Source organism: Phasianus colchicus, chromosome Z (genome assembly GCF_987193195.1).
Source record: "Phasianus colchicus chromosome Z, bPhaCol1.hap1.1, whole genome shotgun sequence".
Lineage (NCBI taxonomy): Eukaryota > Metazoa > Chordata > Aves > Galliformes > Phasianidae > Phasianus > Phasianus colchicus.
The window spans coordinates 36,605,041-36,632,062 of record NC_143476.1 but is presented as its reverse complement, the minus strand read 5'-3'; the positions used below and the strand labels follow the sequence as shown (position 1 = coordinate 36,632,062).

Below are 27,022 nucleotides of genomic sequence, written 5' to 3'. Positions count from 1 at the left end.
TATATCCATACACCTAATCACATGGTAGTTTCATAGGCAGTAAATTATATCATACCAAGTGAACTCAGGATTAACAGCATCTACGGACTGAACATCTCAGAGAAGTCCCCAGTCTGGGGCAGTTTACAAACAATGTTACATGCAGCAAAGCGTCAGGTGGAAGTTACCTATTGTCTCTGTTGTTGACTTTATGAGCTGCTCTTGGTCCGGCATGACTGCAGTGTTTGGCTGTTCGGTGTCATGTAGCTCCATTGCTCTGATTTTCCCTTTGGCCAAGTACCTTCCTATTGTAAATCCCAAAGCCAACAAGGATCCATGTTGAACCTCCGGGCTCTACAGGCAATACCAACAGTACAAAAAATCTCATTTTCAAAGTAACACTTTCCACAAAGCACTGATTTAAGAACAGACAGAGATGAGCCAGCTGAGAAGAAAGCTGAGATCTAACATACAATACAACAAGAGTTTGATGTTGCTAGTGGTCTCTGATGGAGTCCTTTAGGATAAATTAACAAAACTACTAGAGACTCAGGAGGACAGACTTAGAATTTAGCATCATAACTCACATTCCTAAAGTCTTTCCCTTGGAGGCTAGGCCAAAAATAAATAAATAAATAAATAAATAAAACCATGATTTTTAAGTACAGACTTATCTAGATGGGTCCTTCCCCCCTGTATACTTCAGCAAGCTATCTACAATGCAGTTCTTACTGAACCACTGAAGATCTCTGCCACTCTTACCAGCACAGATTGAACTGTTTTTGTATGTTCACAAGAAACCAGCAAAAATGTGTGCTAACATTTTGTTGTTCTAAGGTTACAGCCCTCTTAATTGTAAGCTAGGGTCTACAGAAAAATCAGCTATGGGTTCACAGCCTACCAGTAAGCAGACCGCTGGGACAGAAAGGAGCCGACTTTGCTACTGCAGAAGCTGCACCCTATGTACAGCTGAGCAATGATATGGCCTTGCATCATGGCCTGCTTTCAAAGACTCAAACCAGGTCTGCTAATTAATACACAAAATAACCAAAATTTCTTGTCAGCATTGGTCTGTTTCCTGAAATGTAAAATGGAATCTCACTAACTTCTGCAGAGAAAATGAGATTAAAATGTTTTGGGAAAATGTGACTTAGACATACTGATACTTTCCTTCACTTTCAGAATTCAAGACCAACTGGCAAGAAAATATGCCCCTTATTCATCTCTCCAGATAAGAAATTTTCTCAGCTCCTTCCCCATTCTGTAAGTGGCAAAAAAATGGAGAACGATAAGGACAAGGGGAGGGAGAGGAACAAATAGTGAAAACCACCATGCAGGTGGGAAACAGTGCTAGGGGAGGAGGGCTGCTAAGCAGTCTCCTATGGGGTGAGAAGAAGCTGGGCTTCAACCAAGCCCCAGGGCAATGAGATGCTGTAGGACCACTGGCTTAGCTAGGGGAGGGGAATGAGTAAGAAGACAAGATCTTCCTCCTTCTTCTGTGGGTGCCTTAAATTGCCCAGAAATACGGAATTAGGAAAGCGTTCGTGCTAAGCAGTTTGCTCTATTACCATTCAATGAGACAAGGTATATCTAAGGGAGTAAAACTCATAAGCATGTGACTGAAATGGCTCCACTTTATGAGAAGTGTCTCAAGAAACTCTTATTAAACTGAACAACAGCTTTAGGGATTAATTTATTTAGAAATCTGTTCCACTCACCTACAGCAAAAATCCCTTACAACGCCGAGCTAGAAGCCAGCTAGTTAATTTTACACTCAGATTAAGGCTAATATATCCTGAACACACTGTAAGAGGTTCAGATTTCCCATCAGTTACATGACACTGAGAAGCCCAGCAGGAAGCAGACAAAGGAAGGTAGTTACATGATTGTCTTTTGTCATCTTGATCAGCTGCTCCACAGAGGCCCTAAGCTCATTTCCAGACATTGTAGACAGCACTACAGAATAGAATAGGGCAGCGAGCTCACGCATTTCTTCTTTGTTTGTGTTCATCAGGCTCTGCAAGAGTTTTTTAGTAAGAAACAAAACACTGAATCAACTAGTGTTCATGCAGAGTTCCAAACTTACAGCTAAAACAGCCGTGCAGTGGCACAAACAGCATTTAATTCATTAAATTCAGAGTATTATCATTTAGTAAGAAACAAAGCACTCAATACAAAGCATTGATTGCACATTAACCTTTAGCAGGGATATTACCAGTAGCCCCAGGAGGGCTACTCACTAACTCTCAGATAAATAGCTGACCGAATGCTTTGCTGAATTTTGTTTTCAGAGAAAAGCTTCCACATTTCACATTCACATGGAACTTACAAAGATATAAACAAGAAAACTCACCAAACTTACAGAACTGCAAAGACACTGTTGTTCCCCCCCCCACTCCCAATCTACCACAGGCTTCAATTTCCTTTTTATTAATCAAATGGAAAAATCTGTAGAGGTCAAACTGCTTAAATACAACGGTGACAGAAAAAAAAGTTCAGCATTGAGGAAATCACAGTGTAAATGTATCCATTTTGTATTAGAGATCATCTGTCATTTAAAATTGTTAAAAGGTTGAATTTTGAAGCCTCGGACCATTTGATAAGATGAAACTAATAGCAGAGATTAGATTATGCATATAATGCAACACACTCACATGAAAAATTCATACTTTAAGCTTTCAGTGATTTGGATCACTAGAAGTAATACAGATGTGAGCCAAGTGAAAAAAACAAAACAAAACCAAACAAGACATGAGATCTGTCAGGCTCTTGAAATATAACTCCAATTTCAGCTGAAAACATGTATCAGATCATGTTGCTGACTTCTAACAAGCTCCTGGAACTGTCCCCTCCACTTGGCACAGTGAAATTACAAAGGATAATTTACAACTGGAAACTTGGTCATATCAGTTACCATCCCTAGAAGCTTGCAAATGGATATGAGACCAAAGAAAAAGGTTTTCCTACAAATGAGAAACAATAATGAGAGGATAATGTTTTTAATCCTGTTCTTTGAGGGTAATATTTGGACTTAAATGAGGTGAAGTAAATTGCATTCAGTGCAGCACAGGTTTCACTAGGACAAGTTATTAGAACACATTTTAAGCTTTTCTGTTGACAGATTCCTCAAAAGGAAGAAGTAATCTGTAATAGCTCAGCAAATCCTGGATGCTTAACCAGGATCATGAAAAGAAAAGAATCCAAACAAAGGTGAGTTCTTTCTGGCTCCCCAGTAGGCTTCAGTTTATCAACTCTTTGTACAGAGCTAATAAAAAAACCTAACAACATGAAAAACAACACTCCATAGGACAGGCTCTAAAAAAATTACAGACCTACTAATCTCATTTTCTGATAAGACTTTTAAATTTTCTAACTGGAACATTCCCATTTATACACAGTTCCTTTAAAAACTTGCAGAATTATGTTCCTGGTTTTCTTTTGCTGTTCAATAGATTTCTGATCAAGGGAAATATCGACTGACTGTTCCAGGAGGATCACTGATATATGTTACACAGAATGCATAAGTAAATGAACAAGAACAATAACATCAAAGAAACAAAAAATACTTTTTCCTACCCTGCTCTATGTAACACTGAATGAGGTGGTTCAGTCCAGGTAAAAATAACAGATTTGAAATTAAGTGTACATTTGACAAATAAAGCTCCATTTCACCATAGGAAAATGCTAGATTTTGCAAATGCCAAATGTCTCTAACATGCTCCCTCCTCACTCTCCCTGCCCTCCCACAAAAAAGTTAGAGAAAAAAATAAATAAAACCAGCAGGTTTCAACAAACCCTTATCCAATCCATTTTGTCTACAAATCTGGTGGCTAGCTTCTCTGGATACACTGAAACAACTTCCAGAAGACAATACATGACTGGCAAACCTAAACAGGAATTAAAGAATCAGGTTAATTACAAGAATCAAACAATCCTCAATAAAAAACTGCAAAATGTATCATGTATTTCAAAGTACCTGCTTGCAATTCACTAGGGATAACAAACTATATATAATGTCAGGTATTGTATTTCTTAGAGATATTAGATAAATTAATAGTAGCAAACACCGTGGTAGAAATTTCTTATGAGGGCATTCAAATGCTTTAAGATTACATTTGTCACAGATATATATTTGTCAGAATGAGGAAGACAATATTCACAGGCAAGGAAACTGCTATAGACAGTGGGTAACTTGGTAACACTATGTCAACCGCTGCTGAGACTTTACTGTCCTACTACCTCTCACCTACTCAGAAGCATAGAAGGGAGCAAGTTTACCCTGGAGAGTACATAGTCTGTGTTGCAACTTTGCAATTCAAAGCAATGGCATTCATTTCTAATGAATGATTTCATAAAGATTGTGCTCTTACCTCCAACACCAGCTAAGAGCTGCTGAAGTAGGCCAATATATATCTGTACAGGATTGGTTTCTGCACTTTTGGAGGAAGAGGTGGAAGAGAAAGAGATGTGGTTGCCAGACATGAGGTTTCGTATGTAACGTCCAATGGCTGGGGCATGGTCTTGCATATCTGCCAAGCTCTGTGAGGTTGGCACCACACCTGCACTGTGAGCAAGACACATCCGCAGGTACAGGACTATCTAAATAGAGTAGAGAAAAACAAAAGATTCTTTTGAATGAATACAAAAGCATTTTGGAAACTAAAGAGGCAAAAGAAGAGCAAGGAATAGACTATATCCAACATAACTGAAATAAGACAATTAATAATTAATGAACTTAAGACAGAACTTAATTAATGAACTTAAGCCATCAATGATACAGGTGCATACACAAAGTGCAAGAAATCTTAGGATCACTTTTTTTAATTTATTTTTGTTTATTACAAGCTGCTGCAACCTGCCTGGAGACAGGTCGGCTTGTACCCAATACCAATCAGGCAGGCATCCAAATGCAACTCAGTGCATTACTAACATAGATAATGCATCACATCTGAACTTGTCTCCAGTTGAGAAGCCAGGTAATCTGCTATGAAAAGAACAGCCCCAAAGAACATAGCAGGGCTTAAGCAGAGGATTGTGAGTTTCTTCCTCTGAAGAAGTGCTACACTAGGTATGCTTCAGAAAGGAGTAGGACAGACCTCCCAAAAACACTCCTCCCAACCCCCTGTGAAAATTCAGTTCAGACCTCTCTATTTAAGGACAGAGGGATAAGATAAGGAGAAGCTAACACCAACAATTGATTATATGAGGAAATTTTTGAATGTGAGATTACTTCTAGCTACAAGCTTCTTACGTTATTCTCCAAATAATAACAGTAAACGTATCCAAGGAAGTAAATGCAGAATTACCTCTCCAAATGTGGCAGGATTGAAAGGCAATGCTGCAGTTCCCGTCATGTATTTAGCTGGAGTTTTCATTCGGTGAGAGGCCTACACAACAGAGTATATTAAGAGTGGAATATTCAGACCCATGTATAGCAAAGATGTTGGAAAGGTCAATGAAATTTTGCTGATGCAACTGTTTATCCTCCTCTCAGTAAGTGAAAATGTACAAGAGAACAATAATGGCAGAGGAAACTTGAAAAGATGACCTGAAGTGTACTGCAGGTCCATCACTTTTACCTTCCTGCCAAAACTCAAAAGTGGAAATTCTCAGTTCTGAAATTCTGAGCAGCAGGGGAGACCAGAGGAGGAACAGTACTCTATTTTGCCCATAGAGAAGAAAAAAAAAAAAAAAAGCTTTAAAATTCAGAAATAGAATACCTCAAACTTCCAGCCAGAAGATTACTGTGAGAAGTGTTTTTTTGTTTGTTTGTTTTTTAACCACACTCAGCAGATAACGTCCTATTCTTTAAAAAAATACAATTTGTGAAGAGGGATAAGATGACAGTAACTCAAACAGGAAAGACATTTTGCGTTTTGGCCACTGGCTGTGCTAAGCAATGCATACAAACTCCTCAGACACCTCTAACAGTCAATTGTTCATGATATGTGAAAATTCACACTTAAAAACCCCAACCCAAAGGAATGGACCTCAAAAGATTTTTTTAGTGTATCTTCAGGACATGCAAGGAAGACCTGAAAAGTGCTTGAAATTATTTTTAGTTTTAAATATGCCCAGGTGAGAGGGAATCTTGTTTTTCTCTGTAGTGATTAAACTAGTTTAATCCTTAATGTCACTCAGTGACAAAACAAAAGTCAAGGAAGTTAAAATACCTACATGAAACAAGTACTTATTAGTGCTAAGACTCATTTTTGGTTTCCTTTTTTTAAAAATCTATTTGAACAATCAGTGGTTTGGTAAAAGCAAGTATTTACCTAAACCTTCATATACCTCTCACTAACAAAGTACAATACTAGCAAAGCACAAAATTTCACAAAGAAGTACCTCATCTGTGAGAGTTTTGTTGTCACGGATCTCATGCAAAATTACACTTATTACATTTAGAAAAAACAATTCAAAAATCTGAACCATAGATAGATAAAAAAGAAGGTACTGTTAGAGAACCTTCACAACATTTGTAAGCTTTTTAAGCTCATTAGAGGTCTATCCACAGAAGCATGTAGCACAAACTAGATTGTCAACACCACCCCAGGCAATTTCTCACTGCCAACAGTTAGGGCTAACTTATTGATGCTGTTTTTGGCATATCATTCTGCTGGAGTTCCAAAAGGTTACAAAACATTGCTTACATGGCCACTAGTTTTACTAATAGCAATGAAGATGAACAGCTTGACCTTAACTAATTCTGATCCTTGCAGAAGGTAGAGGAAATGGAGATAGCGATGAAAAACATGACCCTTACTACATGCGTAAGCATCAGCCTTGTCATTTAGGACAGAAGCACTTACCTTCTCTTGAATATAATGAACCATTTCAGGGAAGGAAGGCATCTGCTTCCCAGAACTCTCCTTTTCATTTTTACCAGGAAATGTTCTCAGCACCCGCTGGGCTTCTCCATGTACCTCCTCCCGCCTTTTAGAAGAAAAGATGAGAAACAGATGCTATTTGCACAGAACAAATGAATAACAGTCTTTAATGAACAATGAGATCTCAAAACTGAGCAAGAGCAATCAGTTTTAAAATGAGAAATGCCTTTCTGAAATGAAGTGGAAAGAAAGTATGCTGTTTATTATAGAGAATGGGAAGAAAAAAGGCACTGATGAGTAGCTGCCATAAAAAAGTCTGGACCAGGCAACCTCTGCACATCTTAGATACTGCTGATGATCACACTCAGATTCCAGTTCCCATGTCCTTGTTTGCCTATCTTCCCACCTGGAGTCTCTAAGTGAGGGGACAGGATGGAAGTCCTCATCACTTCCTATCTACAAGCTTCAGGTGACACCAACCAGGTTTATTGCTCCCTATTTAGCTGAAGGTCAACACCTAAAACAGCATTGACACTTCAGTGCTGAACTACAACAAACTGCTCTGTTGCTTTCTCTGTTGCTAAACTTTCCTTACTTATATAACAGCTGCACAAATTAAAAAAATGGAGCAATTAAGTATGCTGGAGAAAAGAGACATTTAAGTGACAAGAATAGATAGCTGTGAATGAAATGATTACTCCAATTTAACAATTCACCCACTCCTCAGTAGCAAATGGCAACCTGTATAAAAGCAGACTCTGTTTCAGACTCTTTACAAATCCAAGCTAAAAAATAGGTTACCACAATTTACGAGGAAAAAAATAATGGTGTGACTAGAAACACCATGACACATTTGACTTTGTGTCTGCAGTTGATCATTAGTTACAGAAAGGCTTGGGTTGGAAAATACCTTTAAAGCCCACCCTCCTCAACCCCTGCTTTGGGCTGGTTGCTACCCACTAGATCAGGCTGCCCAGGACCCCATCCAACCTGGCTTTGAATGCTGCAGTTCACCAGAAACAAGAAAAAGAATTCAAGTCAAAGGCAGCATAGGAAACATTAACAATTGTCCACAGGACTACCAAGAATGCCACCGTGTTAGAGGACAATTTTCAAATAACCGTATTTGATAAAAATCAAATTAGTTCTCAGACTAATAGATAGATACCTATCTATTTACACAAATATGCATTTAATCCAAATACATATTGGATCTTTTATTTATTTTAGATTAAATACATATGTACTCAGATGAAAATAATTTAAAGTGACAAAAATAAGGTTAATAAGAAAAAGGACTTACGGGTCTCCTGCTGCTAACAGCAGCAAGTATCTGGAAGGGATATGATCTGGAGGGAACACTGTGCTAGCAAATTTCACAGCCACTTGACGTACTTGAACTTCAGGCTTAAAGAGAACAGATAAACATATGGACAAGTTGTAAATGAACACCAGTGATCTGCACTCACCATTGTGTTTATCATCCACTCTGCCCTCTCGCACCAACTTAACTCAAAAGCGTTTGTAAGTTTTTGAGACATTGCTCTTGCTAACTCTTCATATGGCAGGAAATGGAGAAAAGCTAGCTTCCCATATATACCCAACTGGAGAATTAAATGGTAAATTAAACACACACACAATTTTGGGAATTACAAGTCAGGGTTATCACTAATTCTAACATATCTAAATGGTCTCACCAAAGCAATTTAGAACTGAAGAATGATACATATAATCTACCCTTGGAAAAGAGAACTGTGCTCAGGAGCAACACAACCAGAAACACTGATTTAGGAAGATTTTTGTCTCTGCTAGCTTCAAACAGATTTAAAAATGGTATTGCCTGGAGACCTAGATTGCTGGAGTACATAGGTGATCACTATGAAAACAGTCCCTTACACAGCTATTAGTGCAACAACTGGAAATATATATACTTCTATAGTAATCCTAAGTACCCATATGAACATGCAATATACAAAAGCCACTCACTAAAAATTCAGGCCCAGACCTCTGGGGAATCCTGAGGAAAATCAAGACACTTAGGGAAGTCTGGATTCCTATGGATTAGCGTCTCCTTAGGAGGAGACTATGAGAGAGTTACACTTGTAAATACTTTGTGAAACAGAACACAAACAGAAAACTGCAATAACTTTCCTCCGGACACCAATGCAAAACATTACAAATATTTCAAGGCAGAATACTACATTCAGCAAGAAAGCAAGGTGTGTTGCAAAAGAACTCAACACACAAGGTCAGGAAAAAGACGACTGCATAGCTCTTATTTTAAGCTACTTAATTTTGAAATGAATGGAAATACCTTTATTAGATAAGAAGCTACAAGAGCTTCCATCAGAGTACGCTGGGCTCCTTCCAAGTTACTGTATGCTCCAACCATCATAGACAAGGCCTCCTGAATGGCAAGCCTTGTATCAGCATCTTCCTACAGTAGAAAACATACTTCTGTTACTTTACAGTGTACAGTGACAAGAACTAAGCAAAACCAGCATGAAATACTAATGATTTCACAAAGCCCTGTTAGCACCCACCTTGCACAAAGCTTCAAAAAACTGCTGTACCAGTGCTATATCCTTGGTAAAGAGTTGAGGCATTCGGCTGAAACAAGATATTTTCATTCATGAAGGTTTGGGCTTTTTAAGTTTAGTTGTTTCACTTTTTATTGATCCTTCCCTCACTCCGTATTTTAACTGTCAAACAAAACACAGCCAATACAGATGGCCTGCTCTACCTTATCCATTTCCACCACATAGCAGAACACCCCTCACAGTTGGAAATGAAAATATTCTAGGGAAAAGGAATTAGATCACCAGCAAAGCACTGAACATACCACTTGTCCAACCACTTGCCTTCTACTCTTTGCTTTAAATTTATTACTCTTTGCCTTAAATTTATGTTTCTGACAATCCACAAAGTGGAGACATTTTATAAATTCTATACATTATTCATGAGCTGCCATTAATCACTTCTAGTGAAGCTATCAGCCAAATACATATTTCATTTTACACCTCCACAGTTATCAAGAATGCTTTTCTCTGTGCTGTACACTCAATTGCAAAACTGGCAGGAGGTTCAGGGCTTGCTGTTGATAAAATAACACATTACTGTAAAAAAGCTATTCAATGACCCACTACTTAAATGGCACTTCTGTTACCTGGAGAGTTTTCCAACTGCTGAATAAGCCATTGACAGCAATTTTGAATCCTTAAATGATAAAAAAATATATATATAACTCAGCAAAACTAGAAATACATAAAGGCATAGAAATGTTCTTTAATTAAACATTTATTTATTTCCTATCCTGTCTCCAAAGTGCTCAAGCAGGCACTTCATGGACAAAGAATCCTGGAATGTAATGACATCAAAGAATAAAAGCATCAGATAGCAACCAAGAGAACATGCTTTTCCAAAAGAAACAGAAAATTAGAATCTGTGACAAAATGCATATCTTTCTTCTGGTCTCAGTTAATTGGGTTTTACTTTGAGGCTGGTAACTAAGAAGATCTGGCAAAAGTATGAAACAGTACCTAAGGAAGACTGAAACTTTCACCTGACCCTAAACACTAGCTTTATAGATAGGAAGCTGTTTGAGCAGTGAATCCTGCAAATGACCAATTCCATGCATTACCATTTAACATGCATTTACTCCCTCCTAATCAGTCCTTTTTCATGTCTTTCACAATGGCAGAGGAGATTCACACCTTCAAACACCAATTCAAGCCAGAGGATCACACCCAGTGGTTCAAAGGTACCAGCAAAAGGAGGAATGTTGCACAACAGAGGTCTGCAGAGCAGCACTTGCAATTCTGTTTTTAACATGATTTCCATAGCAATACTCTTACTGGATAAACAGGAAGGAAGGTATTACCAACAGTTTCACACTAAACATGCTTGGCAAAATGGAGTGTACATCTGGAGCTGAGGTTCTGCCTGCTCCAAAGTAATGACTAATAGGAAATGGATACTACTCTGTTTCAGTCTTTAGATTACCAACACTATTATTTCCCAAGACCTAGCAAATAGTGGTCAAGCACCTATCTAGAGCAGTAAAATAAATAAAACAGTTTTCCCATAATACATAATCTTTTAAAATATTTCCTTCTTCTCTTACAATAAGATTTCTTAAGAAGTGTTCATGGAAAACCACCTCAGGCAACTACATAAACATAAAAAGATTTATCTGTTACCATCATAAAGACATTTGTCTTTTGCTTGTATGTATATGAAGATTCGAAGTTCTGTAAGTAAAGAGCCTTTCAGCTTACCTCTTTGTATTCATTGATCAGCTTTGTAAGTCCATTTAGAAGCATTGGGCCTAATGGCTTTATTTTACTTTCTGGACAACTGAAATTACAAATATCAAAGAACATGAAATTTTCTGCATCCCTTAAAAATATACTCTGTCAATATCACTTTTATTTCCCCTCAGCTTTGCAAAATCGCAGCTTAACATGGGCAAGTACACACACAACCCCTGTGCCCCATTACTCTCAAGATTAAAGGAAAAAAAAATCCTAATTTCTATGAGTTATAGTAGTATTCTTTGACCTTAGTTAGGTTATATATTTAATAAATAAAGTGGCTTCTAGGCAAACTTTTAGAACACTTTATGCACACTCCTGATTACTCACATAATACAAATATGATGCACAAACTGCAGGGATAGACTTCTCAGTTTTGCATTTGTGTTTGCACCGAAGAGTCCATCATAAACCACCTGGTCAGACAAAATATAGAACAGATCAGAAAGTGTCCAGTCTCATATTCAAAGATTTTTTTAACTCCCCTGCTTCATGCACCACTATTATCAAGAAGCTCATTTGAAAGAGCAGCTTAGGAACACACATGTTACCTGAATGTTGGCTGGGAATGTTTCTGCAGCTTGTCTGGATCGTAGAAGATGAGGAACAATCTTTAATTTAACACGAGTGCTGACTGACTCTCGTTTCATTTCTGGTTTCAGAACAGATCCCTGTCATAAAAAGAGCTGAAATAAGACAGGGCATTGTTGCACAACAGTACTTTCAAGTTTGCTAAATTACCTTCTGCAGCTCAGATGAATTGGGACATTTCTTTGAGAAAAAAATAATCAACAGCACAAACATTCATTGAAAGCAGAGATCAAAGGAAGTGACAGATCTAAGAAACATGTGTGTGTAGTTTAACAAATAAAATAAGGCAACTACAACTTCAGAAATTAAGTATGTATACAACTCTGTACATAAATCCTACCTCCTTGGTTTTCAATGGTATATCCCCAAGATACACCTTATACATTTTGTTGATGATAGCAGGATTGTTCCAGTCAATTAAACTAAAGAAGAAAACACATTGAACACCAACTTAATATTCTGAACACTGATTACTTAAAAAAAATATTCATCTTACATTTTGCATCACATTTCTATTACTTGAGTTTAATTAGATTTGACTTCTAGCCACTCCTCCCACATAGTGTATAATGAGGAAGAACGCGATTACATATCTCAACTATAAACTGTAGCAATGTGACTAAATAAGTAATCAGAAAAGTACACTCTCACTTCTTGTCCAATGAAAGAAATCTACTGACTGAATATGAAATGGTCACCTGTTAAGAAATGCCTCCATATTCATAAATTGCAGTGCTCTGGTGTTTTGTTGAAGAGGTTGTTTGAAATCCTAGGATTATTTAATCACAGTCTACAAGACCCATCTATTTGCCCACATGATAACTACAGCCATACAATCACAGAATGGTTTTGGCTACAGGAGACCTTTAAGACCACATCTAGTACAACTCCTTTGCCATGGGCAGGGACAACTTTTACTACACCAAGTTCCTCACAGCCCTATCCAACCTGCCTTTCAACACCTCCAGGAACATGACATCCACTGCTTCTCTGGGCAGCTTGTGCCAGGGCCTCACCACTCCCTGATTAAGGAATTTCTTCCTAACATATAACATAAATCTCCCTTCTTTTCCTTTTAAAACCATTCCCTTTTGTCCTCTCGCTACATTCCCTGATAGGGTCCCTGTCCATCATTCCTGCAGATGTGCTTCAACATATCACATCTTTCCTGAGATGGGGGCCCCTGACATGGATGCAGTAATTCATATGGGTCCTCACATGGGCAGAGCAGAGGGGACAACCACCTTCCTCTCTGAGATGAGGATACAGCTGGCCTTCTAGGCCGCAAGTGTACACTACTGGCTTATGTGCAGCTTTTCATCCACCATGGATCTATCAGTAGAATTCTATGCATGTGAGGAAACTCAAGTCTATATCCATTTTACACACAGAACACAGTGGTAAGAAAAATCAGAATACAGTCCTTTCAGATCTGAAAGAATCTGAATCTGTTCTTCTGACTTTTCTCAACTTAGCTGATGCTATCTATTGGAGAGACTGTTTCAAACACACATGAATATACAAAATAAGCAAACAAATGTAAACATCCATACTTCAAAGATTTGTGGAAGACACAACCATCTCCTTCTTTCAGCAAAACAGCTGATTTCTAAACAAGTGAGTTGAAGTATGCTCTATTTCTCATAAAAGACTCAACACTGCATATTAACACGTGTTTTGTCCAAATACACTTTGCTTTCCAAATACAGAATACTAACACCAAAGGAAAGATGACACAATCAATAGAAGAACAAAATACCTTCATTCACCAGACTGTCCTACTGCACTCCAGACAGTAGAACCATCTCCCCTGCAACTTTTGAGCACATGAACAGACTTGAATGGAGACAGTTTCACATTACATAACTGACTCCAAGTTAAGCAGCTCTCAGCTTCTAGTAATAGAGAAGCTACCCACACTTTCCAAAGACAAGTCTATCTCACTCTACATCTTGGAACATGAGCCAACATATTTCACATGGTCAGTGACTCAGCAAACAGTATCAACAGCAATTTTCCTAGCCTCATGAACAGTTAAAGACAGAAGCATTATCTACAGATGATGAAAGCTGAACTGCAGACAAGCAAAAATGCAAACAATGGTGGCTGCCAAGCTTTCAAGACTACAATTAGTCTCTTTACCTCCTAGCTAAATCAAATGAAAGTTTTCTTTTCCAAGAAAGGCAGTAACTATATGTATTGACCAGTTGTGACTCACTTATCAAGGCCTTACAGGTCAATAGTAATCCACACGGGACAATGTGGAAACCAAGGAGTAAGAAAACGGTTCAAATGTAATACCCAAGATGACTGCAGTTATACCTTCAGCTCCAGAGCCTACTGATTTTCCCAGCTGTGAGACTGAGCTACACTGTTCCAAATCCCCACCCATGTGAACAAGCAGTAGCTATGTGTGGGACAGTATCCTTCTTTTCCTCAGAGCACAGCCTCTCCGGAGCACTACGTTAGCTTTATTGAGCATCATTAGAAACACTAGCATCATCTTTTCTAAATATCCACATCTGTACCTTTGTTTGCTCTTCAGTTCAAGGTCTGCTGCAGTAGCCACGCTGTGTCTTGTATCACTGGAGGCTACAACCAGATGTACAACAGCTTCAAGTTCCGGCACCTGCTCTGCTTCAATGAACTTCACTATCCCCAGCTTACACTATTAAACAAAGTGGAAGGTAAATGCAGTTTTACTGACATGAAAGCATATGTCAAAATAACTACAGCAACTAAACTGCCAGCTTTTGCCTGTTACATTCAAGTTCATATGCTTTCAACAGCATTATCCTCTTGCACCCCTTCAAAGCAACTACTTGCTGCTCACTATCTGCATACTGATAGGGAAACTCTGCTGACACCTGCTAAAATGGCGTAAGTTTCAGAGCATAAGTTTTTCTACCTTACTATCTCCAAGAATAACATGCAAGAGTATGCTGTGATCATGCCTGCTTCCTAGCCAGCTCAGAGAACTGCTGGCAGAGTGAGGGAGGCACCACCTAACTCAACCCCACTGCTGGAAAGCTTGTTAAGGCACCATGTCCAAATTACTCACTACATTTGTTCAAGCAAATGAAAACCTGGCCAGAATTAGTTTAAAAATTTTCCCTCTAGTCTTCTCTTGCTCTGTGTGTAGCTGTCCTTGTTACCAACCCTCAGTTTCCCACAATCAGTTTCTGTGACTGCAAGTACCTGTTCCAGCAGCTCTGGTGTCCATGGGCTATCTCCAATTACTCTCTTTGCTGCATAAAAGCTCATCCCTGGAGGCGGCTGAGGGATTCCAGGACCTCCCATAGTACTTGATGAAGAGCCCTGGCTCGAGGGCATGTTTTGCCGACTCTGAGATTCATTCAATACATACCTAAATATGGAATGGAGTTTCATTAGAGGCTTTACCACTCCATATTGCTGATTGAATTGAAGGCTGGAATGGGTGGAATACAAATAACCTATTCAACTACATGTATTCCTCTTAAATTAATCCACAGCTCTAACACAAGACAGAATTTTAATCATTTGAGACACAGCCATCTCATTATACTTGTTTGGAAAAAAGAAACAATATCATGAACAAAACAACAAATAACTTGGTTAAAAAAGAGAAGAGTCCACCTGCATTTCTGGGGAAGGCATCTCAGGTTACAAACCAAAATGAATTCCTTCTGCAGTATTAAGTCAATAGACAGACAGTACTAGTCTTGGCAAGGTTATATTAAAAGCTTTAGCAACATTTGTACGATTTCTGTGAAACACCTCAAACTTTTTAAGGGAAATAATGTCATGAGCAACACAGCAAAGTAGCAGGAAACAATTTCTGACAACAAAAATGCACATATAGGAAATGGCAGTTTTAGTTCTGGGGCAAGAAAAGCTACATTTACAGAGCTCAGTCATTTTACAGACTGGCAAATCTAGCAACTCCACAAATATTTGCATACCTTGGCAAAAATCAACCTGCCTCTCCCTGTACACTTGGAAACTGGCTCAATACAAGCAGTACAAGAAAGCATCAAAACTGTAGAAGAGACCAACAATAACTGTATTGCTTCAGAGGCCATACTTTGCTCTGCATTGAGCACACAGACAACAAACAGAAGTAAGCAGTCGCAACAGCAAGGACAGATGTTCATCCTAAATCTGCAAGAAGAAATTTTGATGTCATAATTGTAAACACTTAATTTTAAGCCTTAAAGCCCTGCAGTTAGGCTTTCTAGTTGTTCTACCACATATAAACTGGCAAGGCTAATTCACAAACAGGCAATGACTGAGCAAGTTCTACCAGGCATAAATTAGCAGTCAGCAATTACAACATTTTTCCCCAGGGAGCAAGACGTTAAAAGACGGTCAACCAGAGCCACAGGCTAGATGAAGACACACTCTGGGCTCTTTTCTTTCTGAAAAGAAAATGAAATCAGAAAAAGATGTCTACTCCTTTACCCTAACATCATGGTCTCTCTGAGTATTTAAAAATCAGTTGGCATGCTTGGTACATGTACAAGTACAAAAGCATAAGGAACTGAAGTCATATTAAAATGCCACAGGACTTCACCTCCTGAAGTTACAGACACATCAGGGGATGAAGCTAGCAGCATAAACCTGGGCAAACTGACGAAAGTGACCTGAGAACAGAGAATTAGACTGGGCATTCAGAACTCTCATTTGCCACACTTTACACGCTCGAATGGCGAAGACGTGGCCTCAAACTGTTGACAGGAAATGGCTTCCAATAGAGCTGCATGGAGAAACATCATATAATCACAATTTAAAAAGTCACATTTGTAGGTTATTCCACTTGCATATAAGATAGTAAGGTGCCCAAAAGGTCCTATCAGCATCCATGAGCTATTAGAAAAAGAAATCTGTTCCTGTGATAGAATCATTTCTATTTTACTTCAAAAGTTTTTCAAGTAATAAAAAGACATTTTAAAATCAGTAGAAAATAACTTCTGAGAAAGTATTGATTTTAGACACCGGAAGATTCCTGACTAATAGGGAGCACTAAATTCAAGTTGTTCTGTAAATTATTCTTGCTCTCAGAAACATGACACACCATTACAGTTTCGTTTCAGATGCAAGGAAATCTTCTCATTAAAAGTTATGTTCTGAAAAGTACAAGTATTAGACTATGCTTACTTATGATCTTGGAGGATCGATACTCAAAACTCAACTGCACAAGTTCAAACATTTTGATTTGGTTTCTATTTTAAAGGTCTGGTTATTTAAAAGGTAGCTCATATGCCACATAACTTCACTTTTATCCCCAAAGAGGTCAAAGACAGAGAGGTATAATATCTAATTAACCAGAAAAAAACATGTTTTTTTAAATAAGGTATTGATCTCATTCTTAAAATAAAGACCCTGCTTTGTATATTCCTGAAATACGTAATCAATTTCATTTGAGGTAGGAAATAACAGCACATTTTAAATTAAGCTTCCAAGGGTGCAGTTTGGTATGTTTCACACATCAAGACAACAATGTTACCAGACAGCACCAATATTAATTCTTACTTACCCATAAGGCATAAGAAGAACATCCAACATAAAGTCCAAAAGCAGCTGTACAGTCTTTGGTTTTTCAGCAAGATTAAATGGAGAAGCTGCTGCTTTCAGTGGTTCAGCAGGATATTTCATGTGAAAAAGGGTTGGTATTAGAAGATGCATTAGGCTGAAAAACAATTACATTTACTGCAACTATTTAAAAAAAACCAACACCACAACAACACAACAGTTTATTCTTAGCATCAAAGAGATAGGTCTTCAAGAAGAGATATGGTCCTTAATAGCAAAAAAAGGTCTTAACAAAACTTAAAATGATTCAATTCAGTGGCCTCTGATACTCAATCTACTAAACAATGGAAGACAGGATAAAAATTAGGATTTGTATTTAAATTAGACCATGAAGTGTGCAAGCATATACTCACACACCTACCTTTCTTCAGTCTCAGTGTTTTGCCATTATGCCACAAAGTATACCCTATAGCAACATCATCCACAAGACACGTAAAGATATAAGTTTGAATCAGCCTATAGCAGATGTTGATTGACGCTGTTCAGCTTCAATAAAGCACCTACACAGACAAAGTAGTTCTGGTATTTATGCACTGGTATATCCAGATTTCCCAAAGCCCATTTCACGCATGTACTTGCCTTTTGACCAGGCTAAAGCCATGCTCCCAAAGAAAACAAATATCATGACACTTATCTCAAGAACACCAGCAAGATTTTACTGCAAGACCTTTCAGCAAGCCTATTTTTAAAATACCTCTATACTGCAGCAGTGCTGTAGAATAAATGAAGGAATGATTTTTATGTCTTTTTCCATGGACACCTCAACCTAAGTTGCAGGTCTATAATTTACAGTTTTCTAGAAATATTTAGTGCACAGCAATTCACAGCTTCTGTTGTAAAGATACCACCACAGAAGAAGAAATCTTTTAGGAAAAGATACAGATGACTATATTAAAATGATACAAACAGAATTTATACCAAGCATACGCATTTATACCTGTCTTGCTGTGGTTGGGGTTTCCCTTCCATTGCAGTGAGAAGAGTCGGAGCCAATTCACATTGTCTTTCCACAGGCAAACGAGGGTATCCCATCTTAACATAAATAATGGTAAAATTCTAAAGAAATTAAAAAAACAACAACAACACCACAAAACTTAGTAACCCATATTAATGCAAAATATTCATTATTTAAACTCTTCTAGAATGCAGTATTAAAATTTGGCTACTGGAAACAGATTTTGTTTTGGAAGACCAATTTCTTAATTACAAGTCTGAATGGAGTCAAAGCTTTTTGAGGGCTCGAAAACCTGTCTAGTGAAGAAAGGTTGGAGAGTTGGGCTTGTTTTGTTTAGAAAAGAGAACACTGCAGGGAGACCTACACTGCAGCCTTCCAGTACTTGAAGGGAGTTTACAAGCTGGAGGGGGAAGAACTTTTTACACAGTCTGATAGTGACAAGACAAGGGGAAGTGGCTTTAACCTAAAAAGGGGGGAAATTATGTTAGATATTAGGAAGAAATTCTTCACTCAGAGGCCCTGGCACAGCTGCCCAGGGAATCTGTGGAGGTGCTCCAGACCAGGCTGGACAGGGACCTGGGCAGCCTTACCTATTGGGTAGCAACCAGCCCGCAGCAGAGAGTCTGGAACTCAGCTTTACCTAAGTCACAACTTTAACAAAATCAAACACAGTGTTTTCACTTACCTATTTTTCTAAAAGAAAATGCTACCCATTATTGAATAAACACAGTCAGCTGCATAGGCAAGTTTTCTCTTGATGTGTTTCTGAATCACCATATTTAAAAGCTGCAAATGCAATCCAAATAGAGTCCAGGGACAAGACAGCACAGCAGTACTGAGTACTGGAGAATCTTTAAGTGCTACCATTGATCCAAATCTATCTTGTTACTGTAGAGAAAGAGCGGTGTGCTCAACAGCCTATTTGAAATAATAATGCAAATTCAGTTGTGAAATTGTGTATAAAACAAACCAAAAAAAACCCTACAAATCACTTAAAAAATTATCAACAAACTGCTACTAAGAGGTTAAAGACTGTTTTCAGCCTTTCATCCTTATCAGAGGGACTTTTCTGGTCTTTAATTCATTCTGGTAGTCCCTCTGAATGAAAATACATTGAAAAAAAATAGTAACAGAGATAATTCCAGAACGGTGCTGACAGTTGTGTAAGCTCCTTTCTCCAGCTAGCTTAATAAAATGTGAGACCTAGTTATGACCTACTGGATCTAGTCACAATCTGCTCTTTCCAACTACCACTCTCTGATCAAAATAAATACTAAGTTCAGCTTGTCAAAGGATGCAGTGAAGAGGAGGAACTCAGGGAACACCTACATGCAGGGAGAAGGCTGGCAGCTATAGTACACCACTGCAGTCTTATGCAGTGCAGATCACAGCTGTGTACCTCATTTGCTGACAGTTATTTGGCAAGAAATACAAGCAACAATTCATAAGAGGAACACTTTAAGCAATGAAACAGACCTATACAGTGCTGAAGTAGGAAGCATTACATTTCTTCAGAGATGGCACTTGCTAAATTTTTTCAGAGCCCACTACCTCACTGCACATAACAATATGCATCACTCACACATCAGTGAACGTAGACTTCTGACACATGCTGCCAAAAGCAGTTTGTCTTCAGATACAGTGGTTCTTTTGCTGACCTCAGAACACATGCAGACTAGAAAACGGCACCCACTTCTCAGAGGTGAACTTTGGATAATCATACTTTGTTTGCAGACAATCTGAGATTACTTCCATGTGACTGCAGTTTTAAAGTAGAAATATTTTCCTTTCTGTTTTTGAGGCATTAAGTTTTCCATTAACACTACCTACGACGCAGCAGCCAAACGAGATGAGCAGAAAGCTTTCCTTCAATTTTATTCTTTGTTCATGATTGGCATTTGCAATAGATTTACCACATCTCAAATGACAATCATCTTCCTTAGTCTTACAAAATATCTAAAAACCATTTTCCCTTTTTCAACCACATTTAATGAAACTATTTATTATGTAGCCTTATAATCTATAAAATATTCTTAATCTTTTCTTGCTGAACAAGGGTTCTGACCCTAAAAACATAGTAAAAAAAAAAGTGTTATCATATGCTTGGAGAAATGCAGATGCTTTAAGTAAGACCCCATTTCTTCATACATCAGGATGAGGATTGGTAGCAATTTGCATAATGGGGCTACTGCAATAAGCAGGCTCTGTACAACAGAAGCAACGACAATGATTCATGAAAGATCAAGAGTAATTTTAACAAAGTCAGTACCTTAGCTGTTTTATGAAACCAAGTTTTACCCCTGCTGGACTATATAGTTTAAAAAAATGCTGAAGAAGTCAATATCCTTTCAATAACATACTTGCTAGGAGAACAGAGAGAACTAAATGCAGAAGCTTTAAGGAATATTCTGCTTATTTCAAGTAAACCAGCAGCTATTATTGGAAGAACAGATACTTACAGTGACAAAAGACACTGCCGAAGGATCTTGATACTGAACTAGCAATGTCTCTACAGGAAGCTGGATTTTTGGGCGACTTTTTATTCGCTTATTCAGATGAACCAGCAGCTCCATGACCTGAGAGGAAGAAAAAAAAAAAAAAAAAAGAAATGAAAGAACCCCCACTGCTCATCCACTTGCACTGCCTAGGTGGAAACTAGAAGAATGGAGATTGAAGAGCCTGTGGGATGGTGTTTTCACTTTGATTTAGTTCTCACTGTCTTACTCCATTATTAACAGAAAATAAATTAATTCATCTTCCACAAGCTTTGTCAATTTTGCCCATGTTGGTAACTGGTTAGCAATCTCTTTGTCATAATCCTGACCCACAAGCTGTTTCACCTTATTTTCCTGCTGTAGAGAAGGAGTAAGAGTGACTGGGTGGGCAATCAGGTCACTCCACCACACAAACAAAGTGCTCTGAAGTAGGGTGAAGGCAAGTCCTGAAATTCTTTATTGGTCTATACTTCAGCAGCATACTGGCAACAGACTGATGTTATTTTTTTGCTGATTTATTAATTGAAGGAAAGCTATGTTTTCAAAACAATTAAAACAGTATAAGATTTCAAACCACAGTTAAGTTCCATGCGGCTTTTTAAAACAACTCAATCTCTTTTTATGATAAGGTTGCCTATCTAGTGATCAAGGGAAGCCAGTAGACACGATCCTTTTTGGATTTCAAAGCTGTCTCTCACATCCTTCTGCACAAGATATCCAGCAAACCACTAGAAAAAAAAAACCACAGTAGTGATGGGTGACAGCTCAAGCTCAAAGGGTTGTATCAGTTGTCAGGGCCCCAAGCTGCTGTAATTCAAGGAGTGTTTATTAATTTTGGGTGGTACTATGTAGCCATAGTAGCCAGGCTACTACATACTAGCCTGGAGCCAGGCATTAGACTTGTTGATTCTTGTGAGTCACTTTCAACTTGGGGTATTTTATGATTCTATTGTAAAAGCAGTACACAGAATTAATACAGCAACAACTGCAAGAGAGTCACAACACAGTGCATCGGTTTTGCCACCTTGTCTATAGTCAGTAAGTTGGTGAACAAAGACTGTCCTTCTCCTTCCTTTCTACTCTATCTACTTTTTAAGCCTTAACTTTCCAATGGTATGAGCACCCGTAGCAGATATTAATTCCACTGCCTTAACACGCTTTTGAGGCTAGAGTTCAACAACAGGTACATTTTTGCTGATGTTCACAAGTCATAAGCCTTTCTCTCTGCTCAGGGCAGGGGGATGGTGGAACTAGAAAATCATTAAGGTGCCTTCAGATATAAACCACTCTGTGATCCTATTAAAAATATTGTAAGAAATTTCATTAGCTGAGTGCCTTTCTTCATAGTTTCAAGAGTTCACAATAACTACGTATTCAAAAGAACCCTCCTTCTGACTCTGAATATGTCCATCAGCACAGTGGAATGGCTTTAAGTCTATCAAACTCCTCTCACATCATCACTGTTAGGTCCATGTTTTGTGCAGAACCTTTTAACTGCTTGGACCTCTTATATTCAGCTGCCTTTCTGGTCAAATCCTCCTGGCAGAATAGCAATCACGAACAGTGATCAGAGGTGTTCCTCTGTCAGAATCCATGTCTGGTTGCTCTTGCCTTTAACACAAAGTTTAACAACACTTTCACACAATCACACAATTGCTATTTCACAATACTTGAGTGCACTGCAGCAGTTCAAGATACAAGTCTGATAGCAGGAAGATGTACATACCCATGTACAATACAGGCCCTTCGTGAAGCTTGGCTCTGCCCAGAAGCTGGCACCTGGCCATACAAGCCATCAAGGGTGCAGCAACAGACCATCACACACGCACACACACAAAAAGCATAGGCCAGGTCTTCGCTGGTCCCTCTAGTAGGGGACTCTTCGTGATCTCAGCCCCAGAGATAAAGTCACCACACTCAGCTCCAGAAGACCCTCCTGGTGTACATTAGTAAATCCACCAAGGTCCTACCCTTAAGAGGATCACATTATTAAATGGGTTTCACCCCAAGAGAGCCCCATATTCTTGCATCTCTCCAGCAATTGACAAACTTCCTTGGTCCCACCAAGAGCCAGCTTTCACATAGCATCATTCTTAGAGACCCTGTCTCTCCACCTGCTGAAATACAGACAAATTCCCTCTGACACCAAAATAAAAGTGCCTCATTCAAAAACCAGCTAGAAATGAAATTTAACAAGAATACAGGACAGACTGTGCTGATCAGGTGTAGGACAAGGCCAGACAAGCATAATGATCATGAACTGTTTATACATCATTATCTCTTTTTATCCACTCATACCTTCTTTTTCTCACAATTGCTCCTCCCTACATCACCTAGGTCCATCCTTTTCTCCACCTTTGGTTCCTCCATTAAACATCACAAAGTTAGGCTTCAGTGCATCCCCTTGTGTGCACTACCCCTAGGCAGTAAAACCTCATTTTAAATAGTGCTTTGACATTGGCCCATTTTGGTAGGTTTCATCTCTTAACCGCAGAGTTGAGACTCTCCTAGAGCAGCCATGAGAATGATCTGCACAGTGCCCCTTCTTCTGAGTCCATAATTTGGGTTTCCACCTGCAAATATATATCTGTGCTCATGGACAACACAGCTCCACAAGCTGAAAGACCAATGACTGCTACAAAGAGTCTGGGATTAGGTGGGACAAAACGTCACACAGGTTCCTCCCCCTTCTATTGTGCTTCAGAGCTGTTTCATGGATGTGGAGATGAGTTTTTATTACATAAGCTAATGCAGGGAACTGAATTCCTTAGGTACATATTCAATCCTAACTGCAAAACATTTGTTCTTCTCTCTAATTCACATCTAAGTAGGAAAAGGCCAAACCATTTTGCAGGTAGTACTGAATGCATATCTGAATGAACTCTGCAACAAAACAGCCTTCTGAATTATGGAAATGAATTCCTTCAGACAGACATTAAATTAGACCTTCAAAATTATTTGGTATTTGCTTCTACTCCTGCTGTCAAGTACTGAAAAACATCCATGAGGTATTTTGCACAGAGAAGGAGGCTTGCTCCACACGCACTAGTAGCCAGGTGGATGTACAACAGCTCTACCCTAGAAGCTGTGGCAGATGACTCTGAGGGAATAAGTCTCTGTTTCAGGCTAACTCACAGTAAGCTGGCTCCAAGCAGAAACAAATACAGTCTATATGTGCAAAAATCACAAATAAACAAAACACCTTGTTTACACAGGCAAGAACTATTTTCTTTCTCCCTATCAGGCTCACAGTACCATTTCCTGAAAGACTAGATCTCTTCACAAAGAATACCAAAGATGATTTTAGTGCCAGAGGAAGGCATTTCCTTCTGCCTGATGAGAACAGTGTACCAGTACAGTAGACTGCACCCTTACCTTCTTACGAACTCCCTCCTGAGTGCTGGACAGCTTGAGGAGAACAGGGGGTAGGAATTTGGAAATAATATTCTGCAACTGCTCGTCTGTTTCTGCATGGCCGAGACGCAAAAACACACGTTCAAGTTGGTCTGCAGTTTAAAGAAAATAAGAGAAGAAAAATAAATCAACAAGGCTCAAAATTGCAGCAGCATGATTTTTTTTTTTCTTCCTGAATATCCCTTAGTGGGCTCATAAGAGATGCAACACACAAAGAATACCTTTGTCTCAGCAACACTAAGAACAGACCCACCTTCTATTTTTAACACTAACCAACAGTGTAAACCAGCCCAACAACTCATCTTACTGGCCTCCACTATTACGTACTAAGGACTCCTATTACAGACAGAAGCAGTTAAAATCTCCATGATATTGCTTTATATTTTGTTTCAAATAAAAAACAAAACATGTCCAAAGGTGGTATGAAAGCTTAGCATCTCTAATTCACCTTTTGCACTTTTTGCAAAAGTGAAAGCTGTGTGGCTGTAGAGCTGCTAACTTCTGGAAGTATGTTGTGATCTGCATTGAGACCATGACATCCCATATCTCAACTAAATAATTACAGAGCACAAAAGATTTAGCAGCCACTTCTTATTCTTCTTGTTGAATTTACGGTTCTTGTCATGCCTGGGGACCCCATTGTTGTAGATGCTGTGCAAACAGAACAAAACAACCACATAGAGCAGGACCCAACACAAATTACAGCTAGTGCCACAGCAATTAAAAAAAAAGTCCAGGCAAAGCACGTGATATAAGCTTTGGGACAAGTCACATCACAGCAGCTGTGAATTAACTAACACGCTGTAGACTTAAGAAGCATGAAGAACAAGTTATAAGTGAAAAAGTCCTTAAAAAGCTTAAGACTGCTGCCAGATTGATACCAGTGGAAGAATTCATAGGACATCTTGACACAGATCCACCCATTCTGTCCACAACCTTTTTTTTTTTTTTTTTTTTTAAGCCACACAGATTCAGAAAATCTCTAAAAAGCTGTACAAATTTTGTCTCAATTAGCTGCTGACTTGTTACAATTTTTTAGCTCCCCCTCCTCTCCAAAAAAAGACATTATCATCAATAGTAAAAAGGCTGAAACACAGGTATGTTGCTGCAACTTAAAACACTACTATCCTACTGTTGCTCTGTGAAGCTGCTGGAGTTTTGTAACAAACCTCAAACAGCAGGTCTCCTGGCCAAAACAAAGAAGGAAAACAACAAGAAAATTAACTTCCACAAGAAGAAAGAAGTTGCAAATCCTTTAAGATCAAGAGGAGGAAAAAAAAAAAAAAAAGAAAGCACAAAACGTCCATTTTCTCATTGATAGCGAAAGATCATTTCAAGGAAACAGATGAGACCAAGTTCTTCTGTCAGCAGCTCAAATACACAGGCTGAGAACCATCTGTCGTTGTATAGAGGATGGAGGAGCTAACATTGAAGGCATCTGCAGCTGGCCCAACAGCTATACTGTCAGCAAAGCCAGACCTGCCCTGCACTGCGCTGCTCTGACAGCCAGGCTGGTGCTGGCACACAGCACTGGGAGCCTCCCTGCAGGCAGCAAGGAAATGCCTGATATGTTAAGGGACAACAGGCCTTAGTGCACCCTGCAGGAGGAAACTGCTTCCCTAGAGACTAACCTGGAATGATCTGTCAGAAGCCAAGATTAGAGGGTGACAAGGAGAACTCTCCTAGAGAAGGATCACTGGGGAGGCTGAGAGGTAAAAAAAGAAAGTGTGTCTGCAGGGAAGAGGTAAAAGACTGGGTAAACATGCACTGCTGGAGGTGAGTGAACATAAAGGATGCTCAAATACAAAAGCTCTACCCAGGAAGTCCCCATGATGTAGCTGCAGAATAGCTTCACTGGTTTTTTTTTTTTTTTTTTTTAAAGTCTGTCCTATCCATGTGCTGAGTCCTTATAGCGTCATCCCTCCTCTGCCAGCTGCGGATTAAACACCTCCAACATATCACCTCCAACATTTTATTTTCTGCTCAGTAAGTGACAAGCAGCTGAAAAGAAAGAGAAATGTGAAATTTTAGCATCAGGGAAATTACAAGCCAAAACTCTGCAGCACTCACACTGCAGACTTGCAAGCTGATCTCTTGTTTCAGACAGATTTCACAGAACATTTAGGCTGTCAGCTAGTCAACAATCCTAAGATATTTATCTCTTTTTATTTTTAAATCCCAAATCCCTTTTCACCTTCCTTTTTGTGCTGTATTTCACTACCTGAAATACCTCCTGCCTCCAGGATGTCTAAAGACCCAGAGAGTGCTCAAAGGCTGCCTGGGACATCCTATGCATCCTTAAGCATCCTTAGCCACCCAGGGAGGTAGTTAAACATAACCATCCCTGGATATGTTTAAAAACCATTTTAAAAACACAACCACCTGGATGTGGTGGTCAGGAACATGATTTAGCAGAAGGTTGCTAGGATAGTATGGACAGGTTGTGGTTGGACTCAATGATCTTTAAGGTCTTTTCCAACCTGAGTGATTCTATGATTCTATGCAAAAGAAACAGCTCAAGCAATCAGTGGAATCATCAGATTTTTTTTCCCTTGGAACTAGAACTTCAGGACATCATTACAAATCCACTGTTCTCCTGGCAGCTGACTCAGGAACCTCCCCAGCACCACATTCCTTCATAAGGTAAGGGATCATGCTCAACCGTAACGAAATACAAGTGAAGTTGTTTACCCAGACCATTTGCTTCAGCCACCAGGCCATTGGCATCTTCTAAAAGGCACAGAAGTACAGAACTACCATGAGCCAGCTGTGAGTATTGAGGCCATGAAGGCCAGTGACATCCAGGGGTTTAGAAGAATTTAGAAGCAGCACAAAGGAAGTTCTCTTCCACCTCTGTTCTGCCCTGGTGTGGCC

General features: G+C 39.0%; 1 protein-coding gene across 3 annotated transcripts in view; it reads right to left on the bottom strand.

Annotated features, from left to right (window-relative positions):
- Positions 1-27,022, bottom strand: part of ECPAS (Ecm29 proteasome adaptor and scaffold) — a 57,182-nt gene that overhangs the window by 23,943 nt on the left and 6,217 nt on the right. For all 3 annotated transcript variants that reach the window (XM_031608345.2, XM_031608344.2, XM_090132366.1), the window contains exons 2-21: positions 24,110-24,240; positions 20,699-20,815; positions 18,222-18,340; positions 17,229-17,381; positions 14,909-15,077; positions 14,239-14,378; positions 12,051-12,132; positions 11,671-11,790; positions 11,450-11,535; positions 11,084-11,162; positions 9,973-10,022; positions 9,350-9,416; positions 9,121-9,243; positions 8,110-8,213; positions 6,789-6,912; positions 5,286-5,366; positions 4,350-4,578; positions 3,775-3,866; positions 1,862-1,996; positions 168-333 (exon numbers count right to left, since the gene is read on the bottom strand). In XM_031608345.2, coding sequence (XP_031464205.2) covers positions 168-333; positions 1,862-1,996; positions 3,775-3,866; positions 4,350-4,578; positions 5,286-5,366; positions 6,789-6,912; positions 8,110-8,213; positions 9,121-9,243; positions 9,350-9,416; positions 9,973-10,022; positions 11,084-11,162; positions 11,450-11,535; positions 11,671-11,790; positions 12,051-12,132; positions 14,239-14,378; positions 14,909-15,077; positions 17,229-17,381; positions 18,222-18,340; positions 20,699-20,815; positions 24,110-24,240 — 2,367 coding nt within the window. The remainder of the gene's footprint in view (positions 1-167; positions 334-1,861; positions 1,997-3,774; positions 3,867-4,349; positions 4,579-5,285; positions 5,367-6,788; positions 6,913-8,109; positions 8,214-9,120; positions 9,244-9,349; positions 9,417-9,972; positions 10,023-11,083; positions 11,163-11,449; positions 11,536-11,670; positions 11,791-12,050; positions 12,133-14,238; positions 14,379-14,908; positions 15,078-17,228; positions 17,382-18,221; positions 18,341-20,698; positions 20,816-24,109; positions 24,241-27,022) is intronic.